This window comes from Sus scrofa, chromosome 7, assembly GCF_054392235.1.
Source record: "Sus scrofa isolate SSC_HxYL_T2T_F1_AM1 chromosome 7, Sscrofa_HxYL_maternal_Yorkshire_Landrace_v2.0, whole genome shotgun sequence".
Taxonomy (NCBI): Eukaryota; Metazoa; Chordata; class Mammalia; order Artiodactyla; family Suidae; genus Sus; species Sus scrofa.
This window is the reverse complement of record NC_139389.1, coordinates 13,244,647-13,268,094: the sequence shown is the minus strand read 5'-3', so window position 1 is coordinate 13,268,094 and position 23,448 is coordinate 13,244,647. Positions and strand designations below refer to the sequence as shown.

At 41.4% G+C, this 23,448-nt stretch overlaps 1 protein-coding gene across 1 annotated transcript in view; it reads right to left on the bottom strand.

Moving 5' to 3' along the window:
• CAP2 (cyclase associated actin cytoskeleton regulatory protein 2) overlaps nucleotides 1-22,323 on the bottom strand; it is a 139,591-nt gene extending 117,268 nt beyond the window's left edge. The window contains exons 1-2 of the mRNA XM_021100214.2: nucleotides 22,206-22,323; nucleotides 747-868 (exon numbers count right to left, since the gene is read on the bottom strand). Of these exons, the coding sequence (XP_020955873.1) occupies nucleotides 747-867 (121 nt within the window). The 5' untranslated portion in view covers nucleotide 868; nucleotides 22,206-22,323. The remainder of the gene's footprint in view (nucleotides 1-746; nucleotides 869-22,205) is intronic.
• Between the last annotated feature and the right edge of the window lie 1,125 nt (nucleotides 22,324-23,448).

Sequence of the window (23,448 nt, the reverse complement as noted above, 5' to 3'; positions counted from 1 at the left end):
CAAATGAATGTAGTTTATCTGAAATTCAAATTTAATGGCATGTCCTGTATTCTTATTGGTTAAATCGCCAACCTTAGACAAGAAGTTGGAAAAATTACTGTAGATAACTTAGAGAGTTGGCCATGCATGGCATCCTCTTCAAGAAGTAGTTGACGTCTTGTGTTTGATCACATAATTTTTTAAATCCTTTCTTTTTTTAAAGTGTGGTATTAGCATATCATTTTAAAAATGTATTTGGCTAGGAAGAGGCAAAAATAAAAAAACGTGATATCATATTACACTGAAGTAATATTTGGCTTCACGTCAGACTCTCTTCCTTTAAAACTGCAGTTCTTAAATTTAATGACTTGTTCTCTTTAGAATTAAAATATACAGAATAATTCCTTCCAATTTACATTCTGATCGAGAATATTCGTTTCCTTCTGATAATTACTTAGATAATACATTTAGTCACTACATGTGGAAGAACAGTATAAACACAAACACGAAAGAATAATGACATCTGGCTCATGGATTATGCTCTTAACAGGCACAGAGACAGGTAACTTTTGTGGATTGTGGGCTGAAACTTTTTTCCTTTTCTCTCTCTTCAGGGGTCGCTTGTGTCTGGTTAGTGTCATGGTCATACATAAAGGAAAGAGTAAGGGAGTTAAAGTCGATCGAAATATTTCTTGAGAACTAAGCAATGGGGACAAAATTAAGTGATCCACATAGAGACTAGTAATGACAGCGGTTTGTGGCCCTACCTCCGTTGACACCGTTAATTCCCCCACAGTCCCCAGGAGGCTGGTGTGACCCCGCAGAGAGCAGCTCCAGTCGGCCGACAGCCCGCTCCAGTCTTTCCATGAGCCCCTGCATCTCCGCCATTCTAGAAAAACACAGCACAAACAGAGGCCCCGTGAGCATCAGGAAGGATTAGCAAGCTGACGCCATTAAACATTAAACTTAACAGCAGCAAGAGGGAAAATAAAAATTACTCAAAATGGCTTTAATCACCTAGAGAGCTCGTCCACGTCAGGAAAAATAGATGGAAAACAAAACAAAACAAACTTTGAGCAGAAAAAAAATAACGAAATATATTGAGCTTATTTTCTATTCAATTCGACGATATTTACAAGCCTCCTATTGCAATACACAAATATTCACCCTCTTTACACCATTTTCAAGTATCGCCTTGGATGCTGTTTTTGTTCTATGATACAATTTATGGCTAGCACTTACTTAAAAGCCCATCAACATATATCTCATCATTAATACTGCCAACCCTTCTGCTAAATGGTGACAGCATACTTTAACTATTCCCAATAATTCCGTTAAATATAATTCTCCAGTGGACACTAAACCCATGGATAATCCTTATTTGCTCAATTACCTTAAAGCGAATAGCCCAGCACAGAAGTATAAGTTTATTAAACGGCATCACTTAGCAGGCAGCAGAGACCATCACCTCCAAAAGCTAGCAGTCTTCTACTTATTATAATTTTTTTCAGTGTTTTTGTTGATGAATTATTTTAAATTATGATTATTCTGAATAGTGAAGGTTTTAATTTAAAATAATAAAAATGGTTATTTCCCTTTGCTGCTGGTTATTTTTAGGAAAAAAACTGGTTTTAAGTGGGGTGGTTTTGGAGACAGGGGTCTTCAGTTACCCAGCATTCTGGGCTAGGATAAATTGTTTTTGTTTTTTCTGTCTTTTGTCTTTTGAGGGCTGCACCCGTGGCATATGGAGGTTCCAAGGCTAGGGGTCCAATCAAAGCTACAGCCACAGCAACGCAGGATCCGAGCTGCATCTGCGACCTACCCTACAGCTCACAGCAATGGCAGATCCTTAACCCACTGAACGAGGCCAGGGATTGAACCCGCAACCTCATGGTTCCTAGTTGGATTCGTTTGCACTGCGCCATGATGGGAACTCCTTAATTGGTTTGGAAGCTGACTAAGGGATTGAAAATAAAGGTGGGGCTGGGTATCCATCCTTCCTGCTTCCAAACAGATCTTCGATAGCTACACTGAGTGTACACAGGACAAGAACTTTAAAGTTATTGGCCCTAAAATGTAATGCTATTGAGGTCAGCGCTAATGAACGGAACCCAATCTAATTTGGCCAGTTTCATGAGATCCAGCGTATATGTACCGTAAATCTGACCACTTTGGGCAAAACCCGGCTGTTGTCCCAGAGAAAGGGGGAACATGTCTCTTTTTCTGGCAGAGGGGGGCGCCACACCCATGGCGTGTGGAAGTTCCTGGGCCAGGGATCAAAGCCGCACCACAGCTGTGACCTGTGCCATAGCTGCAGCAACACCAGACCCTTAACCACCCGGGAACTTTCAGAATATGTCTCATCTTAATCAGTGTCCATAGTTCCTCTTAATCTCATGAACTTTGCAAGTATCATCTGGGCCAGGGAGGACCAGCATGCTCCCACATCAGAGAAAATACTGCCCCAGAGCCTGGGGAAATTTTATTGCTCTGAGATATATAAATATTTTCTACTGCTGCTGAGAACCGGTAATGCATTTCTCTCCTGTATTTTGTATTCTGTTAGTTTTGGGCTCAAGCGTAAGAGTGACTTGCCACTGCCATTTTTAAAAGCAGGGTTATCCTTATCCAAACATGGGGGTGTCAGGTGGTCATCAGATACAGGTGAGGGAGTTCACTGTGTATTTTGGAAAGTCATCTCCTCTGAACCTGCCGGGAGCGACTCTTTCAAAATATGGGGCAGTGTTCTCTGCGCAGCTGAAATCAGCATCTAATCCCCAGGGGATTCAAAATTAGAAGTTTCTCATCTATTCTTTTCCTTTTAACGTCAGAGCTTTCGCTTCCATCGCAATAGAAAAAAAAAAAAAAAAGGAAGAAGACATTTAATCGAATCCTTTACGTAATCTTACACGGGAATTGGGTGAAGGCCAACTGAGAAATGATAAAAAGCCCCCCAAATCTTTTAATAGTTGCCCATCTGTTCACAGTTATCTATCTTCTCTGTTACTCAACTTGCCAAATGTTACCACCATAGACCTAGCCCATGGTAGAAAAAAATGTGTTTGTTCAGTTAGCAAGCTCCCTATCCCCCAACGGAGAGGCACCAACCACTCCAGCAGCTCCCAGGGGTGTTCTGGAAGGCCTGGGACTTTTCACGCACAGGACTGCTGTCCCTGACGGTGGCTTAATCAGCCACCCTGACAAGACTCAAACTCACACTATCTAGTGGTGCTCCATATGTTGAAAGACAACAGGAGTTAGCCCAGAAACTGCAGGGCTGGGCAGATTGGTGTGGAATGCAGTGTAAAAGCGAATCAGATGTCGCTTCATGTAAAATCACCATGAGCTGAAGTCAGGCCACCGCCTCTTCAGAGGTCAAAATACAGCTCACGCCAGGAAGCTGGAACGATGCCTTTGGGTTTAAAGTTTTAGAACAGTTTCTAAGAGACACAGGAGAACAAACAAAAGAAAGACTACATCAGGATATCAAAAATATACATGTTAGCATTCCCAGGGAAAAGGACAGAGCCTAAGACGGCTGTGCCCTCTTCTCCCAATACACACACACACACACACACATGTGCCCTCAGCTGCTATATTAGCTCTCAAGAAAGAAGAAAGGACAGATCTGCAGATGCTCCAAATTCTTCCCAGGCAGTTCCATTCGCCTTGGTTTTCCGAAGTGGATTTAGCCAAGTGTGGATGAGGAAGTGGGAGCCAGGAATTAAGAATCAGGCTGAGGAAATGGATATGGCAGTCAAAGCAAATGTAGAAACAAGGTCAGGGTAAGGAATGAGTCAGGGCCAGGTGGAGAGACAGATGAGCCTGGATCAGGAAGCCAGCAGAGGAAGGGGATACGGCAGGATAGCTGGATATTACACAGTCTCAGAATCAGAGAAGCCAAGAGAAGTCAGATACATAGCAGAGAAATAAGAGACTGGGTTAGATGCGGCAACTCAAACTTGGCCTCCAGATTTTATAGGCCTCCAATTCAAGAAGAAGCCAATCCCAAGCTGAGGTTCCTCTCCAACCTACGGCTTACAGAGGATAAACACAAACATTTGACTAGGGTGTGAAGGCAGGTGGAAAGAAAAAGGGAGAGGAACACAGACTTCCATGACTTTCTCTTTTTAATGTTTTAGGAAATTATATGTAAGCTGAATCTTAATTCCTTGTTTTGTATTCATTTTTGGATATTTTATTTTGCATTTCTTTATAATGGAAAGTGTAATTCACCCTTGTTTGTAATTTTTTTCTTGCTTTACTTTTTACTTTTTACTTTAATCAAAGAATGCACAGAATTTAAAGAGTCAATAGCTCTACAAGGCTTATCACAAAAACACAAGTCCCCTGAGTGCCACCTTCCATTCTTTGTCTTGAGAGTCAGTCATGTTTAATTATTGTAGCTCTTTCTTTTAGTAATTATCTCAACACTAAATAGCAAGGTGATATCTTTATATATCTTTTTATTTTCTTCAGTTTTAGGCATTATCAATTGAGTTCCCACCAAAAAAATCAGCATTTACTTTTCCTTTGCCCAATCCCATCAGCAAATTAATGCGTACTTCCTTGTCTCCCATCTTTCGAATAGTGCTATGTCACAATTTTTGTGCGACGAATACTCAGTGTTAACACAATTACAATGATTGACAGCTGAGTCACGAGGTACACTAAGATTGTTTTCCATTTTTTGCATAACCTGTTTTCCTAGAGCCATGTTTTTCAGCTTCTCCGTTTTCTATGGACTTAGATAATCACTCATCTCCATCTCCAAGCGCTTCCCCCAGTTGCGTAAGTCTCTTTCAATAGGGCCAAACTATCTGGAATTCTCTTAGCTTTTTCGTTCTCAGAAGCATCTCTACTGGAGAATCACTTCAACTGCAAGATTGCTCTGCAGGTCTGCTGTACCCCTGTAACCTGGGATCTGCCTCCACCTCCATTCTGGGGACTCGCCTGCTCTCCCTCCTACGTGGTATCACCTGTTTCTCAGATTCTATATCCCCCTTTCTTGGGGTACTTTCTTAACTGGAAAGAGTATTGTCTTATGAAATAAAGCACATGAAAAGTCAATTTTTTTTGAGGCAAGTCTGAAAATATCTATATTTTCCCCTCACATTTGTGTGCTGGTTTGGCTGAGTATAAAATTCCAGGCTGGAAGTTTTCCTGAGGTTCCTAGGCTAGGGGTTGAAACGGCACTTTAGCTGTCGGCCTACACCACAGCCACAGCAATGCAGGATCGCAGCCCCATCTGCAACCTACACCACAGCTCACGGCAACACCGGATCCTTAACCCACTGAGCGAGGCCAGGGATCGATCCTGAAACCTCACAGTTCCTAGTCAGATTCGTTTCTGCTGTGCCACGATGGGAACTCCCTCCTGAGAATTTTAAAGGCTTCACTCCCATTTTCTTCTAGCTTCCCAAGCTGCTGTTGAAAAATCCAAAGCCATTCTGATTCTTCGTCCTTCAGATGTAACCTCTGTTTTCCTCTCTGAAGGAGGTTTTGGGGATCTTCTCTTTATCCCCAGAGTTTTGAACCTGCATGATGAAGCTTTATTGTTGATCAAATATTATCTTTATAAGTGGTTTTCAGGAGGGCAGAAAAGACTGGTGATGGGAAATGGCATATCGTTTGTCTCTGGGTGAGGTTGTAAAACAAGTTTGTTTGGTCTTTTTTTAAATTAAGAAGTTAGCATTCTAAATATGGAAACAATTCAAACTTCTCTCCCATCAACGGCATACATTTACGAAAACTTCATATACTTTGATAAGAATATAGCCAATCAGTATTTTTCTCATTTACTGTCTTGGAATAATCAGGTGTCCTGGAAAAACTTTTATCGGAGAAAAGGCAGCAGTTCTTGTTTTGAAAATGATTTTTGCTTCTCTGGTCATCTTATAAAACCCATCACTGAAGTCCAGATATTTAGTTTGTAACACGGTCCAATTTTACATGCTAAGTCCAATGGTATGCCAGCAGTACAAGGACGACACTTAAAGCACGAAGAGAAATAGAATTTCTTTCCTTTTGCATAGCACTTTCCAAAAAGGGAGAGTTCCCCACACTTTCAAGCATTTTATAAGGTCCTAATTGCTTTGCTCATCTTTAGCTGGGGCAGTAGAGAGGGATCTAGCTTTAGAATCACGAGCTGGGGGAGTTTGGGTAGACAGCTTAATTTTGTTTTGGTTTAGTTGCTACCTGTACATAGGACGGCTATAAATATGCATGTAAAGGCATAAAAAGTCAGGTACATAATCCGTGACAAACATGTTAGCTGCTGTCATGAAGATACCCCATCTCACATTGCTCTCATGGGCATAGTTAGTTCTACATATCCTCACGTCAAGTCTTTGTGTACTTGACATGTTGAGCAATCACCAAGAAGATCCGGCCAGTGGAAATGACTAACTGAAAACTTCAGGTCAATACACCTTTATTATTATATTTTTCCAGTGTTTCACTTTCCTCTGTCCATGGATTTATTCTTCCAACATTTCTAAAAGAGGTTTTCTCAAGTCCATGTGTAATGGTTACCATAAAATAAAATGTTTGCTATGTAATTAGTAATTTTATAACCATCAAGTCTCTCCCCAAACTTTTTTTTTTTTTTTTGGTTTTTTTAGGTCCACACCTGTGGCATATGGAGGTTCCCAGACTAGGGGTCGAATTGGAGCCACAGCTGCCAGCCTACACCAGGGCCACAGCCATACAAGATCTGAGCCACATCTGTGACCTACCCCACAGCTCACAGCAACGCCAGATCCTTAACCCACTGAGCAAGGCCAGGGATCAAATCCAAAACCTCGTGGCTCCTAGTTGGATTCGTTTCCGCTGTGCCATGATGGGAACCACCCCCCCCACCGCAAACATTTTTACAATGACTCTTTTGCTTTTAAATAGTCCTCTGTGAAGGATATAAGCACAATCTCTGTGGAACCATTTTTGGAAAATGACACTCCTTCATTCCTCATATTTTCTCACCCAAACTATCTTATGCTCAGCGGCAAGGGGTCTGTGGAGGGCCTAACTATTCAGTCTAACCAGTTATAAAAAGCAGCTGTCATAGCTGCTTTGACAACTGACACGCCAGGGCACAGAGTAAAATGTGATAAGCCTCGAATACAGCCTATTCGTCTGTATTACACACTTGGTATCTACAAGACATAATGCCCAATTAAAATCCTGCCTTGTGCCATCTTTTCTGCTAGAACATGCAAACCTTGCCTCCCAAAGAGACCAGTCCAAGCTTTTCACGGGCTGAGGTGGTATTACTTTCTGTGCATCTCCCACTGAGCCTGCATGCTGCCGTGCACATGGAGAATTCTATAAATATTTTTTGATTGACTAATTAATTGGCTAGCACTTAGTGCCTTTCCCTCGCCTACCCACTCACTGGCATAATCCTAGATGAGGCGGAAAGCCAGATTTTCACAGGAGAAATTTCCATTTAAAAGAGATACTAGATTAGTTTTTCCCACTTAAAAGCGCAATGGCTTCCTCCCGTGATTTGAAAGACAACACTTGCTCCCTCTGAAGTGCACCTCCGGTTCTTCCATAAACTCTTTTTCCTTTAGGATTTCAAATTTTTAAAAACTCCACACTGTCTCGAGAGTTTGGTAAATTTCCCACAGCAAGTTCACAAAACAAGGAAAGAAGAATGCTCTTTTGGTAACATTTTCAGGTAAATAAAAGAGCTAAGTCTTTAGGTTGCCGGTTTAAAGTTCTTAATAGGCCAAAGGTGCAGAAATAACTGGTGAGAGCTTCTCCTCGGGTTCTGTAAGGGACACCCAGATCCAAGGGGTTTCAAAGGTCACAAGGCTAAGATTAAATAGAAAATAGACTTGAAGTAACAGGAAATGGAAGACTTTCGAACTTTTTCTCATGGTGTGGCTGGGCAGCGGGCCTATATGTGAGCGCTCTGCAAACAATAAAGCCACAATGGGGAGTTCCCGTTTTGGCTGAGCAGTAATGAACCCCACTAGGATCCATGAGGATGCGGGTTCGATCCCTGGCCTCGCTCAGTGGGTTAACCCACTGAGCTGTGGTGTAGGCCTCAGACCTGGCTCTGACACAGTATTGCTGTGCATAGGCTGGCAGCTGCAGCTCTGATTTGACCCCTGGGAACTTCCATATGCCGCAGGTGTGGCCACCCCCACACCCCCGAAAAAAGCCACACTGGACTATTGTCTTTAGGTCTGCCCAAATTCAAACTTATTTGTTAAACTTCCATCAAACCAGACTTTCCTAGGTTGTTTTTTTCCCTGTATTGAGACTGTATCAATTACCTTCTATCTTTTCTCTGGAAACTACCCATCACTGAGGGGAGTGACTTTGTGATTCACGACTACTAATTAGGATAATGGTGTGTATAGAAGAAACAAGCCAGGGTATTTATTCATTCATTTACTGACTGGCTCATTAAATACGCTTGTTTCATTCATTGTGTTAGTCCCTACTCTCTGCTAAGAAAACGCTCATGTCTAGAAATCAAACGTCAGACCCTGCCCAGCTGTGGTGGGAAGGGGCTGAAAGCAGGTCCTGCTCAGCCAAGCCGGGGAGCTGTCTCACTGAAACACACTTTCACCTCGCCAAGGTACCTGCCTTCCTATCTTTTGCTTAGTCTCCTACAGGGAATTTCTGGAGCCAGCTTCTCATCAGACAGGGGGGGAAAAAAAAAAAAAAGATACCATTTTCTTTTTACTGCAAAGAAGTTTCAAGAGCCTCTGAGCTTCCAAACAGTGTAATCAGAATGGGAGACATTAGAGAGTGACGGAAGTAAAAGAACACTTTAAATTTTCACAGTACTGGAGAAAATATGTATGAGATTCTGATTAGCCAGCTGATTCCTAGAAAGCCTATAATAACATCCTACTGTGGAGAAAAAAGTGAGAGGAATGAAAACATATGTCAGCACACACAGGCTTGTACACAAATGTTCATGACACGATAGACACACAGGAGATGGAAGCAATGCAAATGTCCATTGGCTGATGAGTGAATAAACAAAATGTGGTATTATCCATACAATGGAATATTATTCAGCCATCAAAAGGAATGAAGTACAGACACATGTCACAACATGCACGAACCTCAAGAACGCTATGCTAAGTGAAAGAACCAGACACAGAAGACCACGCATTGTACGATTTAATGTATATGACGATACAGAAAAAAAGCAAATCTGTAGAGACAGAATGTAGATGAGTGGTTGTCTAGGGCTGGGGAGGGGAATGAAGAGTGACTGCAAATGGGCACAAAATCTCTATCTGAAAAGATGGAAATGATGTAAGATAGGATTGTGGTGGCAGTGGCATAATGTACTGATCATTGAATTATGCACTTAAAATGGGTGAATTTTATAGTATATAAAATTGTACCTCAATAAAGCTATGAGAAAACAAACAAAAAAATCAGCACTTCTCATTTTTGTAAAGATATAGTTGAAAATTGGTTAAATTTGAGTGACTTTGCTGCTCTCATCTCCCAACGAAGTCAGAGGTGATAACTAAACTTAACCAGAGGTGGCTCTTGAGTGGCTGCATCCCTTGCTCCTGGAAACCAGTTGTAGAGGCCAAGAGAGGTAACATAACAGAGCACAGTTCTCAGTGCTCCTCTATCTCCTGTGCATCAGAATCACTGGGAAGAAGTGGGGCCTCCTAAATGCAGATTCCTGGGCTCCACTCTCAGCAATACTAATTCAGTGGTTCTGGGTATTCTCAGGAATCTGTGTTTTTAAGCAGCACACTTTGGAGAACAAGGACCCATATTTTGAGAAAGAGTATAATAGAGTTGCTCAGGAATGCTGCAGGTGCATGTTGGAATGGGGGCAGGAGTCAGGAAGAGTGGTACTCGACTGGGCCTTGGGAAGTAGGAAGGATAAACTACATCTCAAAGGATGAGGAGGGTGTGTTCAGAGGAAGAAAGTTAGGTTGAAGGCATTCCTGAGCCCACACACAGCATGTGCCAAGTTACGGAGGCAGTACAGCCCGAAAATATTTTTTGAACATTCACTGTGTCAGGAAGGAACAAGGGATGGATGTGCAGTTAGAATGAATGGTAGATAAAGCTGGGAAGAGACTTGGGGATTCACTATGAACACGACAGTGGGCTGAAGATCTGAGAAGGGATTAAATGCAATTGAGAGGGAAAGGGAGAAAGTAGGATGTCGTAGATGCTTTGGGATAGGGTGGTGCCAGGAAAAATGGAGATAGAGAATGGAGGTGGCTAATGAAGATAGGAGCTGAGTTTGAAATGCCTACAATTTTATGAGATGATAGTTGGCAGCTGCAAGTAGGGACCTGCAGCTCCAGGGATTCTAGAATGGAATTTAAGTATTACTTACCTAATAATAATAATAACAGCCTCGGGATGCTTGGGAAGATTAAAGGAGGTGATGAAATGGACTTTGTGAACTACAAAGTGATGCTTAGGTGCCATTATTATAATTTATCTCTGAATGCTCCTTAGCACTTATCAATCACTATGATCTGTACCCAGTAAATGCTCAGGGGTTATCACATGTGTTACCACCTCTCCTGTCCCCCAAACACAACGATGGTAACATCTCAAACACTACACTTCTAAGGCCAAACCACAGAACAAATAAACTGCAGACACACTACTGACCAGAAGTATAAAAAAGGGATATCATTTCATATGGTCAGTTGTTTCCTGCAACATGACTAGAAATGTTTTACTTTATTAAATGCTGCCATTTCCACTTAAGAATGCCACTTCTCTTGGGAATAATGAAAGTACAAGGTTTGGCGAAATGTCTTCTAATCTCAAAATTCTGGTATTCATTGTAGGAGTTATATACCAAATAAATAACAGATCCACCAACTATCTTAAAAGCTCTAAGAATCAGTTCTTGTGCTAGGTCTTGTTTTATGCATGGATATTTGCAACAACTGCAAAGGTGATCATTTGATTTAAAATAGCCAGGTGTTACATTTGGCCCGAGAGCTCTCCTCTAACCTTTTTTTTTGCTTCTTCATGTGTCTCCGGCCTCTTGGGTCTTTCATACTTGATTTTGATTTATTACTTGTGACAAAACCAGAGTTTTAAAATAGAGCTGTGGACCACCAAAAGACCAGAGGCTCTTTTTCTTTGCTCTTTGGACCTGGGGGCCCAAAGGAAAGAGGGAACGGAGAAAGAGGGCAAAGCAGAAAGGAAAGAATGGTGGGGTGTTGGGAAAACAAAGGGGAAAGGGAATAAGTGAATAAGGGAAGGGGGCGGGGCTGCCACTGCTAAACTGTGTTCAAAACCCAAAAAGCAACTCCCTGACTTTGAAGGATAAACAACAGCAGGGAAATTGAGGAGGGCAATCAAAAGTTGAAAAAGGGACCCATGTGGGTGTTCAGTTCCGGTTTTTTCTCTCTTTTCTCTTCAGACATGACCTGAGGTTGGAACTGCACGGAGGTGTAGGCAACAAAAACTCCTAGAGAACTGCCTTTTTTTCGGCCAGAAGAGGTGGAAAGGAGGCCCCTACAAGTGGAAGAATGTGAAGGAAAGTCTGGGTTGTCTGGGGGTTTGGGGTTTTCTCCCCCTCATTTTTCTCTCCCAAGACTAGCTGCAGTAAAGCAGCAGCACAGGAAGCTAAAATTTCCCCAAGAAAAACCTAGTCTTACTGCCAAAGGATCAGGGTAAGGGGGCCTTTGTGATCCAAAGAGTGTAGGCAGAATCCCTGTCATTTTTTTCCTCTTTTCTCTTAGTACTTTGCCCTGAGGCTGGCCCCTGTCCTGGGGAACTAAACTGTACCTGCATGAGCCACTGAAACCTCAAGAGAAAGCTAGTCTTTCTGGCCAGAAGTCCCAGGCAGTGCGGGGGCGGGGGGGAGGGTTCATGGGAGTAGGAGAGTGTGGGAGGAATTCTAGAGAGGAAGGAGATGAAGAAGGGGGTCCCTAGATGCTGTGTATGAACCAGCGCAAACCCCAGTCTTGCCCTTGAGCTGTGCATGCATGGGACAGATCCAAAGGCTTTGAGAACTGAACTATGGTGTAAGCTCTGCTAAAGTCCCAGACTAGCCCCTACATTGTGCTTTCATGGAATTCAATGCAGCAGAGCGAAAAACTATGAAAAATGAACTGATGCTGGAACCACTGCTCACAGAATGCAAGATAAAACTGGGCTGACTGCCTGGTAAAGCAAAAAAACTGAACATTTTGAAATGACCCAGAGTTTCACAATGTCCTTAAATGACATGAATTCAATAAAAAAATTTGACATTCAAGAGACCAAAGAAATGTGACCAATTCTCAAGGGGAAAGACAATTAACACGTGGCAACATCAAGATGACACAGATGTTGGAAATATCAGAGAGATTTATGGGAGCTGTTTTAACTATGCTCCAGGAAATTAAGGTAAACACTCTTGAAATGAATGGAAAGATAGATATTCTCAGCGGAGACATGGAACCTATGAAAGAAAAACAAGTGAAAATTTTAGAACTGAAAAATACAATAACAAATTTAAAAATGCACTGGATGGGCTCAATAGCAGAACAGAGATGACAAAGGGAAATGTCAGTAAATTTAAAGACATAGATATTATCCAAGAATAGAGAGAAAAAAAAAAGGCTGAACAAAAAAAGTGAACAAAGCTTAAAAAGCTTGTGGGCCAATATTAAAAGGCTTAATATTAGTGTCATTTGAGGACAAATAGATTGAGGTAGGAAACATACTTCAAGAAATAATGGCTCCAAACTTCCCAAACTTGGTGAAAGCTATATATTTACAGATCCAAACAGTTCTGTCTCTCTTGTCATTACACATGCATGCACACACATGTAATGCCTTAGAGTGAGTGCCTCCAAGGGGAGAACAAGAAAGATGAACAAAGTGAAGATGTAACTGTCTAAAAAGAAATAAATAAAGCATTATGGGCTATCTTCACTTTGTAGAGGCATCGAAAGTATCAAGAACTTTGGTTCTTCAAAGTCTTCTCTAAACCTAGCAGAACAAGGAGTTAATGTGTCAATCAATAATTTAGTTTATGTATCAACACTAAACTTGCAGAAATTGCTTGCCACATCACAGACTTCTGATTTTTTTGGTCAGAAAACAGAGGCAGCATGAGCTACAAAGGGATCTGCAAATTCTTACTTGTATATAACCCAAGAGAATTTCATAAAACCTTCTCACACATTTTTAGGTTGACATGGAAAAACTTTCACCAAAATGTGAATTGTGAAGAATGTAACTTCCAGTACGTTGTAAAAACTGACATGTAAATGTAAAACTACTTTATCACTTGCTGAAATACATCCATCGAAATCCATTGTTATTCATTTTAAAACAATACATGAGTTCCCATTGCGGCTCAGTGGGTCACAACCCTGACTAATATCCATGAGGATGTGGGTTTGGGTTAAGGATCCAGCATTGCCATGAGCTGTGGTGTAGGTCACAGATGTGGCTCAGATCCCTTGCTGCTGCGGCTATGGAGTAGGCTGGCAGCTGGGAACTTCCATATGCCGCACCTATGGCCCTAAAAAAAAGAATACATAAACAGGCTGCTCTTTGACAGGCACAAATTTTGCATGATCATTATTTTCTCCTTGAATTTATATTTCCATTCTTCTTGCCATGTTAGAGTTTATCCTAATTTTACGTATTTCTATTTTATGCTTTAATGTCTTTTATTCATTATCCTATCACACTTCTCTGTATCAAATGTGTGTGTGTGTGTGTGTGTGTGTATTAAAATCAATGGTAAAAAATTACTCTTCTGATTGTTATCCCTGTAGCTTTTATTAGAATGAACTCATCAAAATAACACAAATATTATAAACGTTGACAATTACTAAATGTAAATAAAAAACATTTTTAATGGAAACCCCTCTCTTATGAGCTCTTTTATTTTTCAATTATTTCATGCATGTGTTACTGCTAGAGTGAGTCAATGTTGAGCATCAATTTGATTCTCAGTTTTTGTTTTTATCAATGTAGATTCTGGGAAACGGTTCATATAACAAGGAGATGCAAGTGGATGAAATTTTCTAAGAGGAATGTCACTCAATTCTTTGAATGCCTTCTGAGTTATATACTAAACATCATGTAATAATGAAATATCAAAATTATTTAAACTATCAATGTAAGGAAAAATTGTGGAAGACTGAAATTCACTGAGTATCCTGACTACACATCATCTGGGTTATCTCAGCCATTTGTTCTTTATGACTAGGCTGTTTTATAATTCTGTAGAGATAGAAGTTAACCTATACACAACTGATATGTCTATAATGCATGCAAAAAAATTTATCCTGTGGAAGTTCAATGGATTTCCGTCTCCCACTCCGGAAGAAGCTAATTTATACATGTTAAATATCAAACTCATTTTAGCATTGCTATCAATGGTCTCCTCTGAACAGACCATAAAGCCTTTTTGGCTCTCTCATTCTTAAATCATTTTTAAATCATTTTTACATGTTCTTTTTTTATATCTATGAAACTAAAGATTTTAGCGTCTTTTAAAATTTATCCTTTAATATCAGTTTATGATTTGATTAGATTGAACTTCAGCTGTTTATTTGTTTTTGCTTTTGTTTTTTTTTAAAAAAACAAAGATTTGGAAAATACAAGATTTGTAAGAGGATCTCGGTCCAGGCATTAGAGTCATTCACTCTTGTCACCCCTAAAACTGATATTCTGAAATGTTCCCCCCCCTCTTTGCCCTTCCCATCCCCCAAGATTTCTTCACCCTTGAGCAACACAATTTGGTAAAATGGGTTAGAAATAGGCCTTTTAGTAAAAGGGGCTAAAAAGATGAGTTAGAGGAAGGCCTTTCTCATGTAAAGAAAGAGAAAGGTGATTGAGGAAAAGGGGGCATTAAAGGGAACTTGCTTCTCTCTTATAAGCCACTCAAGAAGATTACTAAGACACCTCACTAAGATTAGTCTTAGGTAAAAAGCACTTATGAAAGATGAAGGTTAGTAAATTTATGTTCTCCAAACACTCATGTGCATGGGCCTTGGGAGGTCTTTGCATATAGTAAATACGCCCAGCTTGAAGACTACTGGGCTTCAAGTAAGAAGCATAAGAATGAGCCTCACCCTTAATTCTGTATTACCTAGAGACTCATTTGCATTAACAAACCTCTTTTTCAAAGTTTTCAGTTTCTGAAGAACTTTACTTAGATAATCACCCACCTTCCATTCATAAGAGACACTGAGAAAGGAGGAGTCTCAATGAAGGGAGAGGCTAAGGGAAGCAGGATGGAAAAACAGGGAATGGAAATTTGCTCACATAGAGAACTCTAAACAGCCAAAGGGGACCATGAGGGTAGCAAGAACCACATAAGAAATGCAAACAAGGGGGGATCAATGTTCAAACTTAAAAAACTTTGCCTAAATACTTGTGAACCTGCAGTGAACCCCTGAAACTCTCTAGCCACAGATCCTATCCATGCTAGAAGATAATGTTAGGAGAAAGACACCTGCATTTAGTCTACTTAATACCAAGTAACAATTAAATGGACATTTCCATCAACCTACCCATTATGCCAGATATCTGAGCATCCTGCACTGGACAGAGGTGAGCAGAAGTACTAGACAGTATTCCTTAGCTGGAAAGACCACACTTCCACCATACTAACCCCTTACCTTCATACTCTGGGCAATACACAGACTTTTAAATTGAGACTACATAAAATGGACATTGCCAACTACATAATGTATTATAATCAGACTGAAATATGCATCTGCCACTTTAAGCACATTTTACCTCATTCTGGAAGATCTAACTAGACAGTTTCTTAGTGTGGTCTGATTTGACTGCTTCTGGTTGACTCAGATTAAAATAACCAATTCATCTCCTAAGAACCTAGTGATTCTTCCCTGAATACAACCAAATAGAAGCAAAGTTGGAACTAACGATGACAACCACCAAAGTTGATTCTTGGAGACATAGGTTCAGTTTCATTTTCGTCATATCTTCCTTCATTGATATTTACCTTTGGATCCCCAGTGACGTGCACGGTGCTGGGCATGTAACAGTCATTCAATATGGCGCAATGAATAAATCATCAATGGATCCCAGAGTTTCTTTGGATTTCCGTGGACTGATGCAAAGTAATAAAGGTTATTTTCTCATGAAAGTATGCACGAGTATAGACACAAGACAACCAACACTGTCTATGTACGGCAAGGTCTGTCTTTGGTGTCTCCAGCATTGAGCTTTGCCAGGGAGCATCCTCCTCTTCAATACCACCATTTAACACTTCACTTCTATTTTCAGCCTCCCCAAACCCTCCTGCTTTATAATATCCCTTCCTATCAAAACAAGAATCATTTTAGATTAGGCTTTTATATTGCAGAATGGCCTTTTAATTCTGAGACGCTGGGGGCCATCAGGAAGCTCAAAGTTTACCTAATTCATCTATTCATCGGATAGGTATGAACTTTTAAGAATTGGGGATTACTGCACCTTCTCCTCTTGGCTAAGTGGTCAGTGATGAGTTGAGGATTATTAGACATCTAATTGGCTAACACGGCAGATGAAGTTCACATCCATAGTAATTGCAAGTTCTTCTTGTTTTAGGTAATGTCCTATGCCCCTTCCTATATAGGGTTGTATAATGAAAGGGAAACTGTTTTATTACATAATACCTCAGTAAAGGAAGATATGTTTTCCATTAGTAGGGAAAGGGTCTACTTTAGAAAAACAAAACAGGATGGAATTCCCTGGGATATAAAAGCTCATGTAAAGGAAAAAATATTGCATGATTTCATTTATTTGAGACACCCAGAATAGGCAAATTCATAGAGACAGGAAGTAGAACTGTGGTTGCCAAGGGCTGGAGGAAGAGGGAGTCAGGGGGTATCACTAATGAGCAAAGAGTTTCAGTTGGGGATGATGAAAAAGTTCTGGAGATGGATGGTGCTGATGGTTGCACAACTTTGTGAGTGCCCGTAATGCCAGTGAACTGTATACCTTGAAATGGTCAAAATGGTAACCTTTAGGTTACGTATATATTACCACAATTTTTAAAAACCTTTAAAAAACCTCTTATGTAGTGGCTTGTTCTGACCTTATAGGGCTTGCCCGCTTCCTAAGTACAAGCAGAAATCTCCCAGATGGACTGCAACCGTTCACAGCCTAAATCAGGGTATACTTAGAAAGAGTCCAGGGCTACAACACCACATTTCCAATGGATTTATTGTTGCCAGAATAACCAAACTGAATTATGTCAGAAATACCGGACCAGCCAGCAGCAAACACATATGAAGAAAATGTTCGTGAAATTTAGTAACCGCTTATGTACCTTTGCATAAAGTAATGTCCTTTTAATAAACGAGTTCTCCGTCCCATCCTAAAACCAACGGGATGAAGATGCTCATATGTGATTCAGTTAAGTGGTCCTGCTGTGAGATTCAATTGCAAAATTTTAGAATAGTGTTTTCCCACACTTCTCAGGACATGAGAAAATAGAAATACAGTAAGAATTTAAATAGGATAAGAAGTCAGGATCTCAGTGCTGATCACGTGGTTTGGGCAAATGAATAAGCTGGAGATATACCATTAAGTCAGAGGAGAATCAATTTTTTTTTGTCATTAAAACATGTGGCACATTCACATTCAGCCAGAGGAACTGGCACACGTGTGCCAAGACACATGGAAAAAGTCTTCAAAGCAGCAAAACATGAGAATCAACCCTAACACCCATCAATAAGAGAATGGAGGAGTTCCCATCGTGGTGCAGCAGAAATGAATCAGACTAGAAACCATGAGGTTGGGGGTTTGATCCCTGGCCTCTCTCAGTGGGTTAAGGATCTGGTATTGCCATGAGCTGTGGTGTAGGTAGCAGACATGGTTTGGACCCCGAGTTGCTGTGGCTGTGATATAGGCTGTCGGCTATAGCTCCAATTAGACCCCTAGCCTGGGAACCTCCATATGCTGCAAGCGTGGCCCTAAAAAGACAGAAAGACCAAAAATAAAAATAAAAATAAAATAAGAGAATGGATAAATTGTGGAATGTTTACCAACAAATAATAGTTACATGCAAAAATATAGGTAATTCTTTAAAATTAATTTTGAGGAGTTCCCGTTGTGGTGCAGTGGTTAACGAATCTGACTAGGAACCATGAGGTTGCAGGTTCAATCCCTGGCCTTGCTCAGTGGGTTAAGGATCTGGCGTTGCCGTGAGCTGTGGTGTAGGTTGCAGATGTGGCTCGGATCCCGTGTTGCATTGCTGTGGCTCTGGTGTAGGCCGGTGGCTACAGCTCTGATTAGACCCCTAGCCTGGGAACCTCCATATGCTGCGGGGGCAGGTCTAGAAGACAAAAAGACCAAAAAATTAATTAATTAATTAATTAAATAAAATTAATTTTGAGTTTTTTAAAAGTGAGAAGATTATGTATACGCTTTTATAAATCAAAAACAACCAAATCTAAACAATATCGTTTAGGAGCACATACATGTGTCAGAAAACTATTTTACAGTAAACTCAGGCAATGGCTAATGCAAAATCCAGAGTTGGGAGAGACAAGAGGAATGGCACTGGAGAAAAGCATAAAGACAGATACAACAGCATAAATAACAATCTAGTTCTTGTTTTCTAGCCTTCTGTTTATTTTCCTTAACAGCTTTACTGAGATACAACTCAAACACATGATGCAATTCACTCATTTGAATCCGGTGATGTTTGAAGCCATCACCAGTCAATTTTAAAACATTTTTATCATTTCAAAAAGAAACCCTGTGCCCTTTCACTGCCACCCCCACCACCACTAACCCCATCCCTAAGCAACAAATAATCTACTTCTGTTTCTACAGAGTGCCCTGTTCTGGACATTTTCATATGAGCAGAATCATACTATGTGTGGTCTTTTGTGACTAGTGTCTTTCACTTAGAAAAATGTTTTCAAGGTTCATGTATGTTGTAGCATGTATCTGTATTTCATTCTTTTTTATGGCCAAATAATAGTCCACTGTATGACTCTACTACATTTTACTTATCCATTCATCAGTTGATGGACAGGTGGGCTGTTTCTACCTTTTGGCTGTTATGAACGGTGTTGGTATAAATATTTGTGTATAGGTTTTTGTTTGACATACGATATCATTTCTCTTGAATATAGATACCTAGAGTAAAACTGCTATATTATATGGTAACTTGATGTTTAATTTTTGAGGAAATGTCAAATTGTTTTCCAAAGCAGTTGTACCATTTAATAGTCTAACCAGCAACATATAAGGGTTCCAATTCTTTCATGTCCTCACCAACACTTATTATCTGACTTTTTTTTTTTTTTTTTTTTTTTTTTTTTTTTGTCTTTTTGCCTTTTCTAGGGCCGCTCCTATGGCATATGGAGGTTCCCAGGCTAGGGGTCTAATTGGAGCTGTAGCCACTAGCCTACGCCAGAGCCACAGCAACTCGGGATCCGAGCCGCATCTGCAACCCACACCACAGCTCACGGCAACACCGGATCCCCAACACCCTGAGCAAAGCCAGGGATCGAATCCGCAACCTCATGGTTCCTAGTTGGTTCCTAGTTCGTTAACCACTGCGCCACGACGGGAACTCCTATCTGACTTTCTGATTCTCGCCATCCCAGTGGGTGTGAAGTGGTATCTCATAGACCATTTGCGTTTTTAATTTGCATTTTTCTGATGCTGAGCATCAGAGTAATGATGCTGAGCATCTTTCCATGTGCTTATTGGCCATTCGTATATTTTTGGAGAAATGTTCATTCAGATGTCTCGACCATTTTCACATTTATCATTTTATTATTAAGGTGTAAGAACTTGTCATATATTTTGGATACAAGTTCCTTACCAGATAGAGAATTTAAAAATATTTTCTCCCATTCCGTAGGTTACCTTTTCACATCATCTAGTTCTTAAGTTTTTAAAGCTGTGATAAGGTTATAGGTGGTCATTTGTAAGTAATGGTGATAGCTTACATACATCTAGTATATTGTTTTTATGTATATTACATAATTAATGAATTAAAAACAAAACCTCGTGTATAAAAATGTCTATTAGGAAATATTCAACACAAAACAAAACACTGTAATGCCCAAAATAGGTTATGGCTACTCTTGAAGGCATTTAACTTAACTCCTGGATATGACCTAGGCACTTGGAGAATCTGGCCCATTAATCTTTTCAAAAGGTTCCTCTCCAAACTCTACCACATGGTAGAGAGGAGTAGCATACCAGTACCAAGAGGACAAACCTGCCCCCTCTCCCATACTGCTTTTGTGATCGCCCCGTCTTCTTCTAAACTAAAAATGAATATCACATTTTTTTAAAGCCTGAAAAAAAAAAAAAGACTATTTCATTACTGGTGAAAATTGTACGAACTTCAAATTTCAGGGTCCACAAATAAGTGAAATATAGTCATACCATTCCTTTAGGTATTGACTATGGCTTCTTTTAAGCTACAGCACAGATGAGCTGTTACTCAAGAGACCATCTAGCCAGCAAAACCTACATGTTTTTTTTTTTTTTTTTGCTATTTCTTTGGGCCGCTCCTGCGGCATATGGAGGTTCCCAGGCTAGGGGTCCAATCGGAGCTGTAGTCACCGGCCTACGCCAGAGCCACAGCAACTCGGGATCCGAGCCGCGTCTGCAACCTACACCACAGCTCACGGCAACGCCGGATCGTTAACCCACTGAGCAAGGGCAGGGACCGAACCCGCAACCTCATGGTTCCTAGTCGGATTCGTTAACCACTGCGCCACGACGGGAACTCCCAAAACCTACATGTTTACTCTCCAGCCCTTCACTCAAAAAGGTTGCCAGACCGTAAAATATGTCAACAAATTCAATTACTTCTCACTTTGACAACGAGCAGCAAAAACCTATTTCCTACAAGTCAAAACCACCTTGACAGTCACTGTCATGATTTCTCGTAGTCAACTTTTTTTTCTCTTTAATAAATATATATATGACACCTTGATTTAATTTTATTTAGGATTTTTAGATTTGGGGATCATAGAGGAGACCTTCCTTGCACAATAATGCTTCAAAAAATCATGATCCAGCTTCACTCAAACCACTGAGTTAATCATTTTCACAAACTTTTATTTTTTATTGCCTGCTCATTACATGCTGTGGGTCAAATACTGCTTGGTACAGTAAAAACTACCAAAAACTCCATCTTGCCCTCAAGAGGCTTACAGTCTAATTAGACTCTGGTAACTCTAAGAAAAATTCCTCCAAAGATCACCCCACAGTTGTAATCTTACATTAAAGGGGCTTAGACACGTTACCAGAAATTTGAAGCCATGCTCCTTAAACTAAAGTTTATGTAAGCAGTCAAGAAATAGCACTCTGTAAATAATTCTGGTAAACTTTGGGGCTTTAAGTCCCATAGGCTTCTGTATTCCCTACATCACCAAAGAGTCTTGCTCTTTTATGCTGTGTTCATCTCTACTTTGGCTGTTTGGACCTAACCCTCGTTCAATATCCTAAATGCAGCCACCCATATTTACTCATTTTAGAGAATGCATCCATCGGTTCAAATACTGCTAAAACTTGCAGCCTGTTGGGGCTGTCAGACACCACTCTGGTGGCAATAAAGCAAAGGCCATCTGCTTATGCGATTATTAGTCCCCAAAGTGGTGATAACGAGGCTACTACCTCCATGAATCACCCTCTATCCAAAGGAGACAGGAACTGAGCGGCAAGGTGCCCTCTTGAACTGTCCCTCAATGCCTCAGTGGCCTTTGCATTTTTTGAAAGTGACTCATGGCCTCGAGTCAGGTTCTGCAGAGAAGCCAGGTCCTTTTCTTTCCAGTCCTCTCTGGAGACGGTCAGATCCAGTGCAATGACAGTCCCCCTCAATCTCTGCACTGCCCTGAAGCTCAGAGCCAAGAGGAAGAGAACCTCCAAAGTTAGATGGGCCTGTCGCGCAGCAGCAGCAGCAGTAGCAGCAGCAGCAGCAGCAGCGAGGCGGGGGGAGGCCAGGATCTAACCCCGTTCCAGCAGGGCAGGCGGCGGGGGCAGGGAGGGCCGCTGCACTGACCCAGATGGGGCGCTCGCTGGCACGAGCCCTGCTCCGCCGGTGCCCCGCAAAGTCTCGCTGTCCGCGCGGCGTTCTGACCCCACAGGCGCCCGAGCCTCCTTTATTCCCTGCACGCCCGCCGCGCCCCAGCCCCTCTGCACCCCACCCACTGAGCGCAACTTCCAAGCACGGCCTCCTCGAGGTACCCCTACCCCCCCTCCACCTGCACCTCGGCCCTTCCCCACCCTCGCAGGGCCCAGCCGCTCCGGATTACCTGCTTGGGGGCCTGGGGTCTGGTGCTCGGCTCGGTGATGCCGCGCTCGGCCACTCGCACCCTCCTCCTGCCTGCCCGCCACCCCTCCTCCTCCTCCTCCCCCCCTGAGTAGGAGTCCGTGTCAGTCACGCTGCTCCGGGGAGAGTGGCCGGCGGCTTCCGGGAGCTCCAAATACAGACAAGCCGAGGGGGAGAGAGGGAGCGGGAGGGAGGGAGGAGAGCCAAGCTCCGCGGGTGGAGAGTGGAAATAAAGGGGAGCAGAGAGGAGAGGGGGATGGACGAAAGGAGGGGCAGATGGGCCGTGGGAGAAACGAGAGGGAGATGAAGGCAGAGGACGAGAAAGAGAGCCTGCCAAGCGCCAGCCTGGGAGAGAAATGAATTCACCGCATCAGGCAGTATTGCGATGAAGTCTGGAAAGATCCGGGAGGCTCCTGGCTGAAGGAGCCACAGATTGGATCCTCAAAGACTTTTGTAGAGAAATGATGGGTCCTTAGGAAGGAAGAGACAGGCCTGTGTGTTCTTCAACCCAGTGGAGGTATAGAGGTCCTGGCTGGAGAGGGAGGTGGACAAGTAATGCTTTAGCTAGCCATCAAGTTCAGATGCGCTCATATTTTGTAACAGTATTTTAAAAATGTATTTTTAAATGTATTTTACATACGTCTTTAAAAATTAAAAATTGCCCGATTATTTCAAAACAAAGGTATCCCCAACCACATGTGCTTTTTTTTTTTTAATGTAAATTTGTAGCCATTCTTCTTCATACATTGATTATAATTACAAAATTGGGTGTTTTTGTTTTTACTTTTTTGTTAACACTATTAGAAGGAAAACACTGATTTTCAGTTTTCATTAGTTCATTTCAATCTGGAATAAGCTCTTCATTGAATGAATGCAAGGGAAATAATTACAGAAAATGAGGGTAATTGATATTACTTAAAGCAAATTTTTTAAACACACACTAGGATGAGTGTCTACAAATCCAGTACTCTCTGTTGAGGTTAGAAGTGCATCTAATTTGGTTCTGTGCATTCCAAGGCTTATTCTGACCCTATAGGTCACCACTTAAATGAGGGTGTTGCCTATTACACATGGCTCTAGTCCAGAAGTGGTGATGGGGAGTGTCTCTTTGCTCCCCTTTGTCGGGAAAGACAAAGAAGGGAAACAAAGTGGCATTGTTTATGACACTGGTAACATAAGACAAACTTCCAAGCATCCAGTCCAACAAAACTTTTTTTTTCTCTAGC